Source organism: Lepisma saccharinum, chromosome 3, assembly GCF_977018435.1.
Source record: "Lepisma saccharinum chromosome 3, izLepSacc3.1, whole genome shotgun sequence".
NCBI classification, from domain to species: Eukaryota; Metazoa; Arthropoda; class Insecta; order Zygentoma; family Lepismatidae; genus Lepisma; species Lepisma saccharinum.
This window is the reverse complement of record NC_139231.1, coordinates 123,746,694-123,763,719: the sequence shown is the minus strand read 5'-3', so window position 1 is coordinate 123,763,719 and position 17,026 is coordinate 123,746,694. Positions and strand designations below refer to the sequence as shown.

General features: G+C 36.8%; 1 protein-coding gene across 1 annotated transcript; it reads left to right on the top strand.

Moving 5' to 3' along the window:
- The first annotated feature begins 13,917 nt into the window (after positions 1-13,917).
- Positions 13,918-16,572, top strand: LOC145985392 (uncharacterized). Its single transcript, XM_083119365.1, has 2 exons — positions 13,918-14,537; positions 16,168-16,572. Exons 1-2 carry the CDS (start codon positions 14,469-14,471, stop codon positions 16,555-16,557), a joined length of 459 nt encoding a protein of 152 aa, XP_082975491.1. The 5' UTR covers positions 13,918-14,468; the 3' UTR covers positions 16,558-16,572.
- The last annotated feature ends 454 nt before the right edge of the window (positions 16,573-17,026 follow it).

Genomic DNA, 17,026 nt, shown 5'->3' with positions numbered 1-17,026 from the left:
CACATCAATGGCAAACAATTATCTATTAATGTATTTACTTGTTCCACTGGCCGTGACAATTGCTTGATAGATCCTCTCAGAATCAGTACACTTGATGATGAATCTGCTATTCCGATTGATCTGCTCTTAATTGAAGGGGATGGCACATATCATTACACTCTGATACACAGTCTTGAAGCTTTGGTGAGAACACAACTAGACAAATTTAATAGAATATTTAAGTTGTGCAGAAGATGTTTAACTGTTTTTGATGGTAGAAAAATGGTGAATGGGGTTCGGGAAGAAAATGCAGAAATTGCTAAAAACAAGTTAATTGAGCATCTGAAATACTGTGGCAACCATAAACCTGTTCATATGGTGATGCCAATGCCAAGTGAAAATGCAAAATTCAAAAAGTTTGAAGCCTTGTTGGAACACCCAGCATATATAGTGTGTGATTTTGAATCAAATCTCAAACCTCTTGCTTTCTGTAGCCCAGACCCTGAGGAATCTTCAATTACACCATACCAGTTACATGAACCTTCCAGCTTTTATTATGTGGTTGTACAGGGTGGTGTGGTTAGTAAAGAATATTTATACATGGGAGCAGATGCCATCAAAGAATTTGCACAAAGAATAGAAAATGAGTGCCATGACATAGCATCTAATATTTTATTAAAATCAAAACCCATGTTGCCTTTAACAGAGAAACAGATTGAAGATTTCAACAATGCAGAAAAATGCCCGGTATGTGATTCTGAATTTTCAGATGCAAATATCAAGGTGAAACACCATTCTCATACAGATGGTAAATTCTTAATAGCTGTAATATTAAGATCAAGAGACCAAAATTTGTCCCCATATTTTGCCATGGAGCATCCAATTATGATTTTCATCATTTGATCAGGTACGAGGGGTTTGACAAGCAGAATTTAAATATTTTAGCTGAAAATGATGAGAAATATATTGCCATTAGAAAAATAATTAAAGTTAATGGTGTTCCTATTCACTTAAGATTTCTTGATTCTTACAGAATTTTATCGGCTAGCCTGGCTACACTGGCCACTCAATTATCTGATGATCAATTCAAAATTACATGTGCTTTGTTTCCAAATCAGGACCTGAAATTAATTAGGCGGAAGGGTGTATATCCATATGACTATGTTACAGATTTTTCTCAATTTGATGAGTGTTCTCTGCCACCACAACAAGAGTTTTACAGCAAAATCAGAGGATCTGGAATCACTGATGAAGATTATCACCATGCCCAGTTGATGTGGAACAATTTAAAATGCCAGACATTTGGTGATTATCACATGGCTTATTTAAAACTTGATGTGACCCTCTTAGCTGATATACTGCAGGCATTCAGAAAATCTTCCATGCAAAATTATAAACTGGATCCAATATATTTTTACAGTGCTCCGGGCCTAGCATGGTCTGCAATGTTTTTAAACACTAAAATGCAATTGGATCTGATCCAGGATCAAGATATGTACTTGTTTATGGAGCAATGTATAAGAGGAGGCATGGTGCAATGTTCTCAGAGATATGCCAGAGCAAATAACAAATATATTCCTGATTATGATCCAGCATTGCCATCAAATTATATACTGTATGTAGATGCAAACAGCCTCTATGGTTATGCCATGATGGATAAACTGCCATATGCAGGGCTTGAGTGGGTTGAAAATTTCAATATTGAAGATCTTAAAGATTTTGATGACAGTAACTATGGCCTCTTCTTAGAGGTTGATCTGACAATTCCTGATAATTTACACAAGACATTTTCTGATCTGCCCCCAATTCCTGAGGTTAAGTGTTCACTTGGCTCTAAACAGAAGAAATTGATGATGACTCTAGAGCCGAAACAGGGTTATGTCATATATTACAAAAACCTCCAGTTCCTGATGAATCATGGTGTTCAAGTGACCAAAATTGGAAAAGTTTTGAGGTTCAGGCACTCAAGATGGTTGAAGCCATATATTGATACAAACACAGAGCTTCGAACATCTGCATTGAGCCAATTTGATAAGACCTTGTTTAAATTGATGGTCAATTCAGTGTATGGCAAAACAATTGAAAATGTCAGAAAACATATTGATGTTAAAATAATTACTGACCCCAGCCGGAGCAAAAAATTGATTGCAAAGCCTAATTTCAATTATAGAAGAATTTATGATGAAAATATGGCACTTTTCAACATGGAAAAAACAAATATTAAATTTGATAAGCCTATTTATGTAGGGGCTGTGATATTGGAATTGGCCAAATTACACATGTTAAAATTGTATTATGATGTGTTGAAGCCTTTTTATAAGGATCGTGTAAAATTGATGTACATGGACACTGATAGTTTTGTTCTTGATATTCAAACAGAAGATGTTTATCAAGATATAGCACAGCCTGAATTGTTTCAATACTTTGATACCAGTGAACATACAAAGATTCAACCCCACAACAAAAAGGTGCCTGGCAAGTTAAAAGATGAGACACTTGGTGATGTTATTGTGGCATTTGCTGGGTTAAGGGCCAAGATGTACAGCTTTGAAACATGTAGTGGTGTTGTTGCCAAAAAAGCCAAGGGCATTGGCAGAGTGACTGTTGAAAAAGAGCTTGAATTTGAAGATTATAAAAATTGCCTCAAATCATGTAGCGCAATCAGAACATCAGAAAATAGAATTCAGAGTGTGGATCACTTATTGACTAGCAATATTGTAAGAAAAGTGGCTCTGGACCCACATGATGATAAGAGATGCATTTTATCATGTGGCATACATACTCTACCATGGGGTCATTGTGATTTGAAAAATGGCAGTCAATGCCCAATTACAGAGCATGATTTGAAATAAATAAACATGCCTATGAACTTATTTGGGTTCAAGAAACAAGGTATTATGGACCTCCCAACACCCCAAGCCTCTCCTGATATAATATCTAAACTGAGTGCTTTGTTAATTATTCATCTGAACAGCATACTTACAGATATTGATGATGAAACAGGTAAAATATTGTACATATTTAACAATAATTTAAATCATTACCAATTACCTGTAGGTGGGCAATTACAATTTATTACAACCCCTGAGGGTAATGTCAAGATTTCAGTAGGGAGAAATATTTATAGAATTAAGCACTCAAACATGATTTCTGGCACTGTATATACTGTTTCTGCTGGTGACTGCTTATATATTGAGGTCCCGGGATCATATGACAAGCTTATACCTTTTTTTATAGAATTAAGAATCAGATATTCAATAATAAATAACCACTAAAACAAAAATGCCTAATGATATATTTGGCCATACAAGGCATGAAGATCACAGTGATGAGATTCTGATGCTTGATGTCAGAGTCAAGAAATTAAGAAGTGATTTACAAGCTTTACAAACCACACTCAATGCCAGTCTTCAATTAGAAATTACAAATTTGCAATCACAATGCATGGACCCTCTTCTTAAAATTGACTCAGAACTCAAATTGCTGCTTCAGAAATATACTGATTTGGCCACATTAGATAATTTTCAAAGTTTAGAAGAGGCTGTAGCAGCTCTTCAAGCCAAATTTAAGACCCAAGCCACCAACTCTGAGCAATTGAAACAGCAATTGGAAGAGCAGATAAATAATGTCCAGACACAGCTCCAAACAATTGTTAAAAGCATAAAATCACAAGAAGATTTTGATCTAGTGATTTCCACTCTAAAGGAACAGATTCAGTCACTCCAGATACCTAATCTGGACCCTCTGAACAATGCCATAGCCGAGGTTAAAGAAAAAATTGAGACACTTGAAAATTTTATGAACAACTTGCCATCTTCTGATGCTTTGAGTGCAATAACTCGGAGTGTTGCAAATATTAAGCTGCAACTTGAAACATATGAAGATTTTGGAAAAATTCAAAGTACCATAACCCATCTTGAGGGTACAATAGCAGCAGTGCAAAGTGATTTGACAAATGTACAAGAATCCCGCTTGCCCGGTATTGTAGACACACTTGTCAGTGTCCAGGAACAGATCACAAAGCTTGAAAACCTCAACACTGAATCTGAACTATCTCATTTTCATCACTTGATTGATGATATCCAAACAAAACTTGAAATTTTACAACAATCAACACCCACTCAGGCAGATATAGCCCTGCTCCAAAATGCTATGCAAAATGTGGCTGATGCTTCTGAATTAAATAATGTGAAATTGGCACTTGAATCTTTGCAAAATACTGTATCAAATCTGCCTACATCACAGGAACTTAAAAATATTAAGAGGGCAGTGAATCGCATATTGAAATCAGAAGATATCAAGAATATCCAGACAGAGATCAAACAACTCACTCAGACAGTGGCCACTCTACCAACCAATCAACATATTAATGAACTGCATGCCCTGTTTGAGGATATCAGAAGACAGGTCCATGATCTTACTGCTCAAAATTCAAAATTGGCAGTTGTTGAAAATTTGCAACAAATTGTAGCTAATATCAAGCAACAGCTAGGGACCATGGAATCCAATCAAGCAAATGCTCTGTCTGTTTTTGCCACCCAGCTTCAAGAGATTGTGCAACAATACAAGAAACTTGTCGTGGACATAAAAATCAAGCCAGGCCATGATGATGTTGTTAGGACCATCAATGAGCATCTTGAATCTGTAACAAGCAGATTGCTTACAGCAGAAAAAGAAATAACAGGCATAATTGAGAATCCAAAACATACAGTAATTCTTGAATTGTACAGCATCCCCAACAAAGAATATGATTCACCATTTACACCAGGTGGCAAAATATATATGCTGTCCCCTGCACAATTTTATTACCAATTTTTTGTTGGGGGCACACTGAGACTAATCAAGATCAAATATTGGCTTCAACCACAGGCACACCACTACCCCACCTTATCAATAACAAATGCTGACAACAAAGCAAAAATCACCAGTGTAGAGTTAGAGGATTTTACATATCCCAATATATTAGAAACAGCCTATGTTGAAGATGATGGCTCTCTGGAATTTAAAATACAAATAGGGGACAAATTATATTTAGAAAATCCTGTAGTATCAGCTGCTGAACACCCCATAGTTGCAATATTCTTGTTTTCATATTATGTCTAGAGAAATTATTGTTGATGAATTACACAGACAAGCCAGACATAATTATAAGAGACTGCCAGTAGTTACAAAAGGCATAGATGATTTATGGCAGAGCGACTTGATTGAAATGGCAAGTGGACAGTTGAAAAACTTAGACAAAATCAACAAGGGCTACAAGTATCTACTCACTGTAATAGACACATTTTCAAAATTTGCATGGGCTGTGCCACTCAAATCCAAGACTGGAAAATGTGTTACAGAAGCCTTCAGGACAATCATCAATCAGAGTGGAAGATCACCGCGCTATTTGCAAACAGATAATGGCAAAGAATTTTATAATTCTGTGTTCCAACAATTTATTAAAAGCCAGTCAATACAACATTATTCGAGTTACAGTGATCTCAAAGCCTCAATTGTAGAGAGATTCAACAAAACCCTAAAAAATCTTATGTATAAACAATTTACACTTCAAGGTAATTATAAATGGATTAATATTCTTCCAGAACTTCTACATAAATATAACAACTCGGTCCATTCCACAATCAACATGAAACCCTCTGAAGTAACTCCATCTGATGAGCAAAAATTGATCAGAACTGTTTATTATCCTAGATACCAGCCAACAACAAGAAAGGCCAAATACAGAGTGGGTGATCAAGTAAGAATCAGCAAATATAAGCACTTATTCAAAAGAGGCTTTACAAGAAACTGGAGCACTGAATTATTTACAGTGGTTCAAATTAAACCTGGGACCCTTAACACATATATAATAAAAGATCACCGAGGAGAAATTCTCAAAGGCAGATTCTATGAAGAAGAACTCAGCAAAACTAAACAGCCTGACACATATCTCATAGAAAAAATCATCCGCAGAAAAGGCAACAAGTTATTTGTCAAATGGCTAGGACTTCCAGAACACAGCTGAATCGATGCAGACAAAGTAATAATATGAGCACCTGGGATGTTATAAAAAGGCTGCCAGAACCTGAACAGCAGATTAAGAGAAATGGCAAGTTGCTGCCTGAAAATATTAGATGTCTTATTGTTGGGCCATCAGCTTGTGGTAAAACTACACTAATGGTTGATAATTTTTTATTGGCACCCAACTGGTTAGACTGGAAAAACAGGCACTTGTATGTTTTCTCTAAGAGCTTGGAACAATTAAAATATCAGCAGCTGATGAAGCTATATGATGGATTGGATATAGCCACTTTTGAATCAGATGTTAAGCCACTTCATGAATGTCTCGATAATTCTGTTGTTGTGTTTGATGACATTATACTGGATAATCAAAACAAGGTTAGAATTTTTTTTACACAGGGCCGACACAAAAACATTGATTGCTTCTACCTGGCACAGACTTTTTCTAAAATTACGAAGCAGCTGATCCGAGACAACAGCAATTTTATATGTGTGTTTCATCAAGATCATACCAACCTCAAACACATACATGATGAATATGTAGGTGGGGACTTGAGCTACAATGATTTTTCCAAGTTTTGCAGTAGGTGCTGGAACCAGGACAGTTATGGGTTTGTCACAATTGATATGACAAGAAAACCCAATAGTGGCAAATACAGAAATAAAATCAACAATTTTCTAGACATTGAAACATATATAAATAACCATGAAAAGGCCTATTATTGATGATCTTAAATTAAGAGATTATCTTGTAAAAAGATTTAAGGGATGGAAATCACAGAACCGAGGAATTTATGAACAACACAAACAAACAGAACAGCCTATCATTGATGCTATTAGTGAATTAGGTAAAAATATCAAAACTGTTACAGAGCAAAATCAAAATTTGATCACAGAGCTTGTACCTGTAGCTGCAAGGAACATATTAGATTATCCAATCACCCCACTTTCCAGTATTCATACACCTAGTCCTGTTGCTCCTCGAAGAATTGAAGCTACTCAGGATCCTATTAAATTGGGTCTTCTTGCTCAAAAATATTTAAGCACACCTAAAGACAACAAAGATGAGGTCTTTGGCTTATATGCTGACACAGAGCGTGATGGTAGCATCATACATAGAATTGGCAATTTCAGAGTAACATTTATGGGAGATGATATAATTGTATATTCAGAATCTCATCTTGGAGAAAGAGGTGCTTTTGTTAAGTATCTTGGCACACCTGGATTGTGGGAACAGATGACTAGGAAGAGGCCTGGCAGCTATACAGATCAAGATTATGAACATTACAAAGAAATATTAATAAAATCAGAAGCTCTATACCAGAACAATGATCCCACACAAAAAAGAGTCAAGTCTAGCAGTGGAGCAAAATACAACAATTTAATCAAGCCCATATGGTCACAAATCAAGACAGGCAGTGGAATCAAACAATACAACACCCTGCCTAAAGAATTTGTGTGGGTTGATGATGTCAGGAAACTTGTAGATAGGTTATTGGTGATAGCTGGGGAGGAAAATGCTGGGAACCACAATTTTTACAATGAAAAGGTTGGAATTATGGACATGATAAGCACCAAATTGTCTAATTTTATAGTAAATGACACTAAGGGGATTGGATATCTTATAAAAATTATTAATACTCTACCACCTAAATTTTGGAATATTTCTGAGGGTCGGGGTTTGGTTAATGACATTATAAACAAGCTGCCATTTGAACTACACATTCCAGGCTATCAGTATTGTGGTCCCGGTACAAAATTGGACCATAGATTAAACAGAGGTGATCCTGGTGTTAATCCCCTAGATGCTGCTTGTAGAGACCATGACATAGCATACAACACACATTCTGATCTTGACAAGAGACATGTTGCAGACAAGAAATTAGAAGAGGCTGCATTTGGTAGATTTGTAAGCAAAGATGCTTCTTTAAGTGAGAGAATAGCAGCATTGGGGACCACCATAGCTATGAACACCAAACAAAAACTGGGGTGGGGGCTGTGAATATGTATATAATAAACCTAGAATGAAGGCCAAGGGTGTTATGTATCAAATACCTTATGCAGGTCTTAAATCTCTTGGGCCTATTGATAGCCTTTTAACCAAAAAGCAGCGCAAGAAAAAAAATTCTTGTATTGCCAAGGGTCATGGTATGAAATTGTTGCTTAGTACCCCCCAATTAAAAAAATTACAACAATCTAGAAAAAAATCACATGTGGGGGGTTTCATATTTACTATCCCGGCCATCTTAGCTGCTCTCGGGGCTGTTGGGAGCTTGGTTGGGGGATCAGCTGCCATAGCAAAAACAGTAATAGATGCCAAGAAAAATAGGGCAGAATTAGATGAATTGAAGCGCCATAACCTGGCCATGGAGAAACAAGGCAAAGGTGTTAAGAGAGCCATGAATAAGTTTAAAAAAAACAAGAGCCGCTTACAAACCAAGATATTGAAGCTTTAATCAAGCCACTGGGCATCAAAAATTTTAGAGGTGTGTACATGTCTGATTCTTTGCCAGAGCAACCACTCAACAAAGAGTGTGGCATTGTTAATTTGGATAAGTACAAAAATCAGGGCACTCACTGGATCTGTTATCTTAAATATTTAAAAAATGAGGCATTTGTGTTTGATTCATTTGGAGGTGTTCCACCTGAAAATTTAATAAAATATCTAAATTCAGCTAATCTTTATTACAATAATGCCCGTGTTCAAAATTTCAAAGATGTTAATTGTGGACATTTGTGTTTATCTGTTCTTAGATATATGTCTCAAATAAATAAACCATCAATTGAAAATTTTCAAAAAGCCCTGTGGTATTTAAAACATCATGGGGGTATTCCATCTCACCAGCCAAAATTCAATATTGAAACTCAAATTGCATGATGACATAGTGTATCCCAAAACAATAGCTCTCAGAGCATTTTATGGCATGTACTTGATCCCTAATATTACACACCACAACAACAAAATTGCAGTTGGGGATCAAAAAATTGTCATCACTCCAGGGCAATATAATCTATCCACTCTAAATGCTCAATTACCCAGAGGTATAGTTTTAACTCAAAATTCTGTCACTCACAGAGTAGAAATTGTATCTGCTACAGAAACAGTGGATCTGGGTACTATAGGAGAGCTGTTAGGATTTGAGAACAACACAAAACTTGAAGCGGCCATCAAACACACTGCTATTAATATACCTAAATTCTTAGCCATAGAGACTCTGAATATTCACTGTAATGTGACTGAGGGTATGATCACCAAATCAAATGGCATAGGCACTCACAAACAAACTGGCATCATTGCAACATTCAAACCTAATTCTGAATTTATGGAGCCAATCATCTACACTCCATCCCCAACATTATATTTTCCTGTGTGCCATAATAGAATAGATAATATTGAATTGATGGTCACTAATGAAAAAGAAGAATTAGTTGATTTTGCTGGAGCCACAACAACTGCAATCATAGAGATTAATATTTAAATAAAAATACATACAAAAAAAAATGGAAAATATTGAGAGTTATGAGCTACAATCATTTCCCCCAAACAGGAGGACATTTGCAAATTTAAATCAACCCAACACAGAAATTGAGGTTGATCTTGATGTAGGGGATGGCTTTATACACCCCCACAGAGCAGATCTATACATCAAATTTGATGTTGTAAAGCTCGATGGAACAGATTATCCGGCAAATTCAAATATAAGATTGGTAGATAATTTTGTACCGCATCTGTTCTGTGAAATTGAGATCAGAAAGCATGGTGTTGTTATAAACAGAGTGGATTATCCCGGCATTACCTCCACAGCTTTGGCCACACTAAAATTATCCAAAACCGAGGCTTCTTACTACAAAATAGGTGGATTTGAGGCTGGTGATAAAATTATATCTAAGAGCCACACAGTGCTGTTCCCAATGCGCCTGTTGCCAGGATTCTTCTCAGATTACAAAGATATTATGTGGAAGGGTGGTTTAAGAATCACATTTAGAAGAGCTGCCAATGATAATAATGCTTTGATGAGGTACAGCACATTAAACTCTACAGGGGAAGCTTTGCCCAATACCCTACCTGATGAAGGCAAATGCATTATTCAGACTATGGAGCTAAGAATCCCAGTTGTTGAATATGAAGCCAGTTATGCTCTTAAATACAAAGCAGATATAATAAAAAATCCACAGATTCCTTTACAATTTTATACATATCAATGTGTACAGAAGCCTGCCGCTGGTACTTATTATGAGTTTGATGCTACAAATTCATTCTCCAGTATACAATATGACATGCCGGATTTTGTGGTGGTGCTGTTTCAGACTGGAAGACACAATAATCAGGAAAAAAATTCAAGTCGATTTGATAACCGCAACATCAAGAACATATATCTTAAAAAAGGCAGAAATGAGGTATTCCCTAGAGAAAATTATAATTTAGACATTTCCAAGGATGATTTCCTTAAATTATATGAGGCATTTACAGCATACAAAAGGGTCACTACTGGCAATACTAACATGTATTACACACCAGATGAATTCAAAACACAGAGACCCATGTTTGTCATCAACACTTCAAAAAGGAAACAAGTTGTGGTGAATGACAGGACAAACATTAAAATTATCTGTGAATTCCACGAAACACTCCCCGATGACACCATATGTAGTGTTATTCTCATAGGAGAAAAATCATATGTTTATGATGTAAGAAATGAGAGAGTCACAGAACAATTCTAGAAGAATTACATTGTTTTAATATTAGATAAACAAATTGAACCTGGTATCCAATTAAACTTAAACCAGAAGTAAATATGTGTGTGTGTGGGTGTGGGTGTGGGTGTGGGTGTATCTTAGCTTAGTTTTAGGTGTGGGTAAAAAAAATATCAAGAGGGGCATATTTCTAACAAATTTATGGACAACAATCTCACAGAAGTGCCTTTTATAAGTGTAGGCAAATAAATCTGAGGGGGCTCATCATTTGTACACTAGGATTCAAAATTCTTAGAATTAAGAGCATATCACACTTGAAGAATTGGGGAATAAGAGCATCTTGGCATAATTTTAAGTGTGGGCAAATCGGGCTGTTTAATTATATGAGCTCATCATTTGTACACTTGTAAGTGGTGCTGGTTCTATCACCAATTACACTACTATATACTTTCAGCACCGTAATCTTGAGTTTTAATTATCCTCCACAAGTTATATAACTATTGACCCCTTTTTCATGCAAGGGGTGAAACACTGCGTGCTATTGACATATTTTTGGACGGTCTCCCTTACCGCACAACATTTCAACAGCCTTTCGTTCTGACGTCAGAAGAGGAATGCCTACGTTGTTAGGTTTGGTTCTATTAGCATAAATACACTGAAAAAAAAATATTTGTGCTAAGAGAACTAAACCTAGCTAGTCTAACCTAACAACTTAGGCATTTAGCCTAATATTAAAAGCATTCTCCCGTGACATCCGAACACAAGGTTGCTCAAGTATTGTGCGATAAGGTAAATACTTTTGGGCGAGATGTGTGAGAGTGGGGCGCGACATTTTGTCTCTCCTATCAACTGATGTGTGAATAAAATGTTACGCCGGTGCCATTTTGGTGTTCAAGACTGGGAGACGGAGGGTGAGGCATGGTGGTGTGGCGTAAATCTGTACTCTTTGAGTACAGTTCTTAATTTTGTCCCTCTCTTGGTATCATCAACTTGTCGAAGGTAACAGCCGGGTGAAGGGGCTTGTGTGCTCGAATGATCCTCAGCGACTTCGCTAGGGTCGCCTGTACCGGAGACTTGGGTCAAGAGACAGACTAAGAGTGATGCCCTAGTCCTCCAGGTTGGAGATTAAGCGCCGGGCTAAAGACCATATCCGGAAAAATATTAATACAAAATTCCAGATCCATGTTCTTCAAGGACTTAGCGCCAAGGAGTAACTATTTGTGTCTTTATTCATATTGTACACTGCCATTTGAATATATGGTACTTTTGCAATCCAGATTGTTTTTGTTAATTTCCTATACTAAAATGTACAGTTACCGGCAATAAAAATGGGACACCTGGATCCTGAGATACTCGCTTCCGGCGTCATGTGTGTTGCTTAACTATACGGCGATAAGTGGATTTTAATAGAAAATTTTCAATGTCAACTTCTACCATAGAATTAGGCAACACATATAACGCCTTGTAGGGAAGCGAGTATTTCAGGATGTATGTGTCCCATTTTTATTGTCGGTGACTGTACCTTCCGTGATTCAATCGCGACAAGTGTATTTTCAAAAGTCCTATCATTGTGTCATCTTGAAACGCGTTGACTGATTTCGTTCAGATTCAATATCAGATCAGTCCTTCAAGTTATTTAGTTTATTTAAATACGGGGTCACTCACTCGTAGCTCCCCAATTTCCTCACGATGGTGGGTTGCCTCCGGCTCTATACACGGGCCGAAAATTCCCGGAGACTGAAGCCAGGATCGAACCCATGCCGTCCCGCAGCCGCCGTCCAAAGCAAGGTGCCTTAGACCGCACGGCCACGGAGGAGGACTTAATATATATATTACATTTCATATTCATTCCAATAACTAAATCTTCAGCATTTATAGAGGTCACAAAACTGACTAACATCCTCTCCCAATCTAAGCCACGCACTATTGTAGCCCAGGTAATACCCAAATTCCAGTTTTGTTCTCTAAGCTTCAATTGCAGTGTATTTGAAAATGTCAGAAATGGGCAAAGATTGAAAATTATCGTGTATAAGGATATTTTGAACAGTATAAGTGTTCTATAGACATCGTCCGGTGTTCAAATTCCACAATGTATCCGCAAAAGGTTTTGCTATGGAAAATTCATTGAGAGGTGCGGTAGGTTGGCCAACTGATAACTTTTGCATAGTGACATACAACACCAATAGATCACTCGTAGCAATTAACAAAAGTAGCATGATAGCGACGTTAAATTATACAAATACCAACCTACAGATCTTGTCAAATATGTACTCTTCTAATCTACATATATATTGGTAGTGATCCTTCACTGTTTTTACTTAACTCCCTTACAAGTTTTTGACAGGAAATTTAAAGAAAAGCAAGCAAAGTCTCAGGAGGATCAGATGTGTGAACCACAACTAACACTTAAACGTCGCAAAAGTTCACACAAGAGCAAATAGTGGTTCCCAAAGTGTGCACCGCGAAATTTTTCAATGTTTTCACTAAAGTGATATGATTGTTCCAAACACGTGCGTATTTAGTACGATACTTTTTACATATAAAATGTTTCTGAATTTGAAATGTGTGTTTATTTTTTAAGAAGGCAAGCATCTTAATCTCACATAGCCTACATTCTGACTTGGGCGGCGCGGAAAAATCTAAAGGGCACCGTGAAACAAAAAGGTTGGGAATCGCTGGGTAAATAGACATATCTTCCTCTTAGCACTTAAGGCTCCTATATTTATTTTACACATACATTATTTTACGTACTGGTACTTCCTGAGGTTCTTTAACAATACCGAATACATTTGTAATTTTGCAATAAATGCAATGAGCACCATTTATTGAACAAAATGAGAATGTCTTATAAAGTTGTACCAAAAGTCGTAATACCCAAAGGAGAAAAAAAAATAGTCGTTTTATCAAATATATTGGGGCCCCTTTAAGGGGGCCGACCGGATTCTTAGGGGCGGGCGGTCACCCGATTTTGATGAAAATGGCAGCGCTAATAACATTATGAAATCAATCGTGAATGGAGGGCCTAGTATTATTTCGTTTACTACTGCACTCCTGAGTGAATTATTAATTATGTAGGATTGTAATAAGAGGAAAATAATGATGAGAAACTAAAGAGGTCAGTAGGTTACTCCAGCACTTAGAAGCACATACTTATCGTTTGTAATTCGACACGCGTGATTGTAGTGTTTTAGCACACTTCACACTCGCCAGAAAAATCTTTGTCACACTGTACTATTTACACCGTCCGGCAAGCTGTTTACACTGTTCTCGAGGAAAGTATCTAAACCCGTTATTTTCATGACAAACTTATTTGCTAACGAAAGCATGTTATGTATAAAGATGAAGAGCTTGTGCGAAGCAGGATTATTGTGTTTTCTTCACGTATTGCAGACAACATGACACAAACTTCTCGAAGTGTATAATGTTTCTAAATTGCTTGTTGTGGCGACTGCTGGAAGTGGATCTTAGTTTTGAAACTTGTGCTTTGTGTACATTCCCCAAATCTGTTATCCTGGAATACATTTTTATGGCTCAAAACTGCAGGCATTTCGACTTCATGTCTTCATGATTGCGTTTCCTAGTGTTATCATGTCGTCTGTTGCAACAAAGTTCCTTTGTAATAGAAATAGTTGAGAAAATGGCTGCAATCAACGTTCGAAGAACAGGAGCGATGCGGGTATTTTATTGTAGGCAGTTAGTGCAAGTATTTGCAATACACTTGCAGTAACTGGGACAACTTTCACAGAAAGAGCATAAAAACTGTTCGTTTTTTGTGGCACCACGTCACAGGAATGTCTTCGATTGGATGTGCAAGGGCAAAGCTGATGAACACGACCCTGTGGATCTTACTGGTTTTGCTGGTAAAGTAATTGTTTATTAATGTTTAAAATAATTTTACTTACCTTAACATTGGACGTAATTTAAACTTCAAAGTCATGCAAGAAATAAATATTTTGTATAAAAAAAATTAGGTTTCCAATTGTGACGATTAACAACTAGAAACGTGCCGGGCCATTCCACGAAAAGTGGTCCCTTACCATGTTACTAACAAAATTATTTAATTTGAAAATTAAAATTGTTTTTAATTTCATTAAGGTTTAGATGTTTGTGAATACATATAATTTCCACATTCCACCAATAAAAGTTACTAGCATCTGCAGCCTATATGCTTCATAGACAAATGAAGTCAAAATTTGCCATATTTTTAAAGTGTCACCTAGTTCACTTTTCTTTAATGCTTTTCATGATCAGGCAAAATCATAATACTCTAGTTTTTATTTTCATTTGTTAGCATACATCACAAAGTACTTCATAATTTTATGAAGTCAGCTCATTATGAATATTTTAAGCCAATCTCATGTCTAGAACCTTAAATTATGTGTGTAAAATGTCACACACGTAAGCTGGAATGTCCTATCCAGGATTTTTATATTGGATGAGAGGAATTGGAACCTAGAACCAAATATATAGGAAATGTTTACAAAAAAATTCAGATACAAATGAATTTGTGCTCCCCACCCCCTCTCTCCTGCACACATGTTGTGTATTCTAGGCTCTAGGCCACAAAGGTGATGGGATTCAAAGATTCTGCTATTGAAGAATAAGGCAATGTGATAGCATACGATAAAATGTGTACTTTGATTAATTTTGTATAGCTTGTTCCCACTTTTGGTAGATTGCAACAATGAGACTCCCCTCAACTGCTCATGTAAATTGGCAACGTTCATTTCAAACTACGAAAAAGCAGAAAGCTTGTACTTTTTTGTTTTGGTTAATGACAGAAACAAAGTTAGTATTCGAACTGAATAACAAAAGTATAAACTGCATTAGATTGAAAGAATTGAGTGAAAATTGCATTAACCAGGTTATGTTTTACTATTCTAGCATTTAATCCAAAGAATAGATGCTTCCACTGTTCTCAAAATTCCAAAACTTAGCCTATAGTTTTAGGCGAGAGGTCACACAACATAAACTTTATGAATAAAATTTCCTCCTAACTTCTAAAGCTTTTTCTTGAACGAGACACGTAAAAGTTAATAACATACAATAATTGTGAATTTCAGTACATTAACGATATTCACTCATCTGGTGGATCGAGTAACAGTCTCCCCATTTATATAATAAGTAATGATAGATTTGGAATAAAATTAGTTTATTTTTATTACTTTATAATAGTTATTATATAATAACCCCTATATCAGTGGTAATAATTATTGTTGTTGTTACTTCTTGTATTATTCAAGTTTAATCAATGGCCTGCCACCCACCCCCTACCCCCGCTGAAACTTCTGGCGACGCCCATGCTAAGAGTTTTCTCTATTTTATTAATAGTAATTATAAATAATAGAAAATGATACACATTATACGTTAAGCATTATGTAACCTTCTCCACTAATCTGTTTCATCATTTCTTTATATATTGTTCCACCAATTCTGTTTATATCAGAACCCCAATGTCTCAGGAGCTGATCGATATGTGTTGCCTTACAGGGTTTGGTGGGAAACATAATGCCAGACATTGCCTGTAATGGGATCTTCAACTTCCACTGCGTCAACTGTTCAACACTGCTGTCGTGCGTTGATGGCATCGCATACCCAGAAACCTTAACAACATGCCCACCTGACACTCAGTGCAACATCTACTCACCGTATGGCTGCGACGCCTTGCACGGCTGCAGATTGCCAGAATTCGACTGTCCCTCTGCTGGAGTCCACCCAGACCTCGAGGACTGTTCCTCCTACCACATGTGCAAAGAGAACGGTGAAACGAGCTTCTTTCATTTTGTCTATTCTTGTCCAAAAGGGACGCTGTTCGATGCGCCCTCTAGCAAGTGCGTGGTGGAAGATCAAGCAGAATGTGTACAGTTTGCACTGTTCTGAGAGCAATAAATAATTCCTAACATGTATATATAAAGTAAGTCTTGAAGCTTTCCTGACAACGAATGATGAATAAATTCTCTCCGACTATCGACCAGGTCAATTATCGAACAGTTTCCGATCTTTCGAGAGTTAACGTCACTCTCATCTTCAGTATAATTTCTACCCTGAAGATGAGAGTGGCGCTAACTCTCGAAAGCTCGGAAACTGTTCGAGAATTTACCTGGTCGATAGCCGGAGAGAATTTATTCATCGTGAATACATAAAGTTTCCTTTGCAATCAACATGTACCCCCAATAGAGTCCTGATTGGTGTAGTGGTAAAGCTGGAGACTTGTAATCAAGGGAACTTGACTTCAGTTCCCAGTGAAGGCACATCCTATTTTACTGTCTAGGTGCAGTCGCAAAGAGCCTGTCTGAACATAAAATGGCCTTTGATTGTGGATTCAACTTTAAAGTGTTGGTCAGTTCTG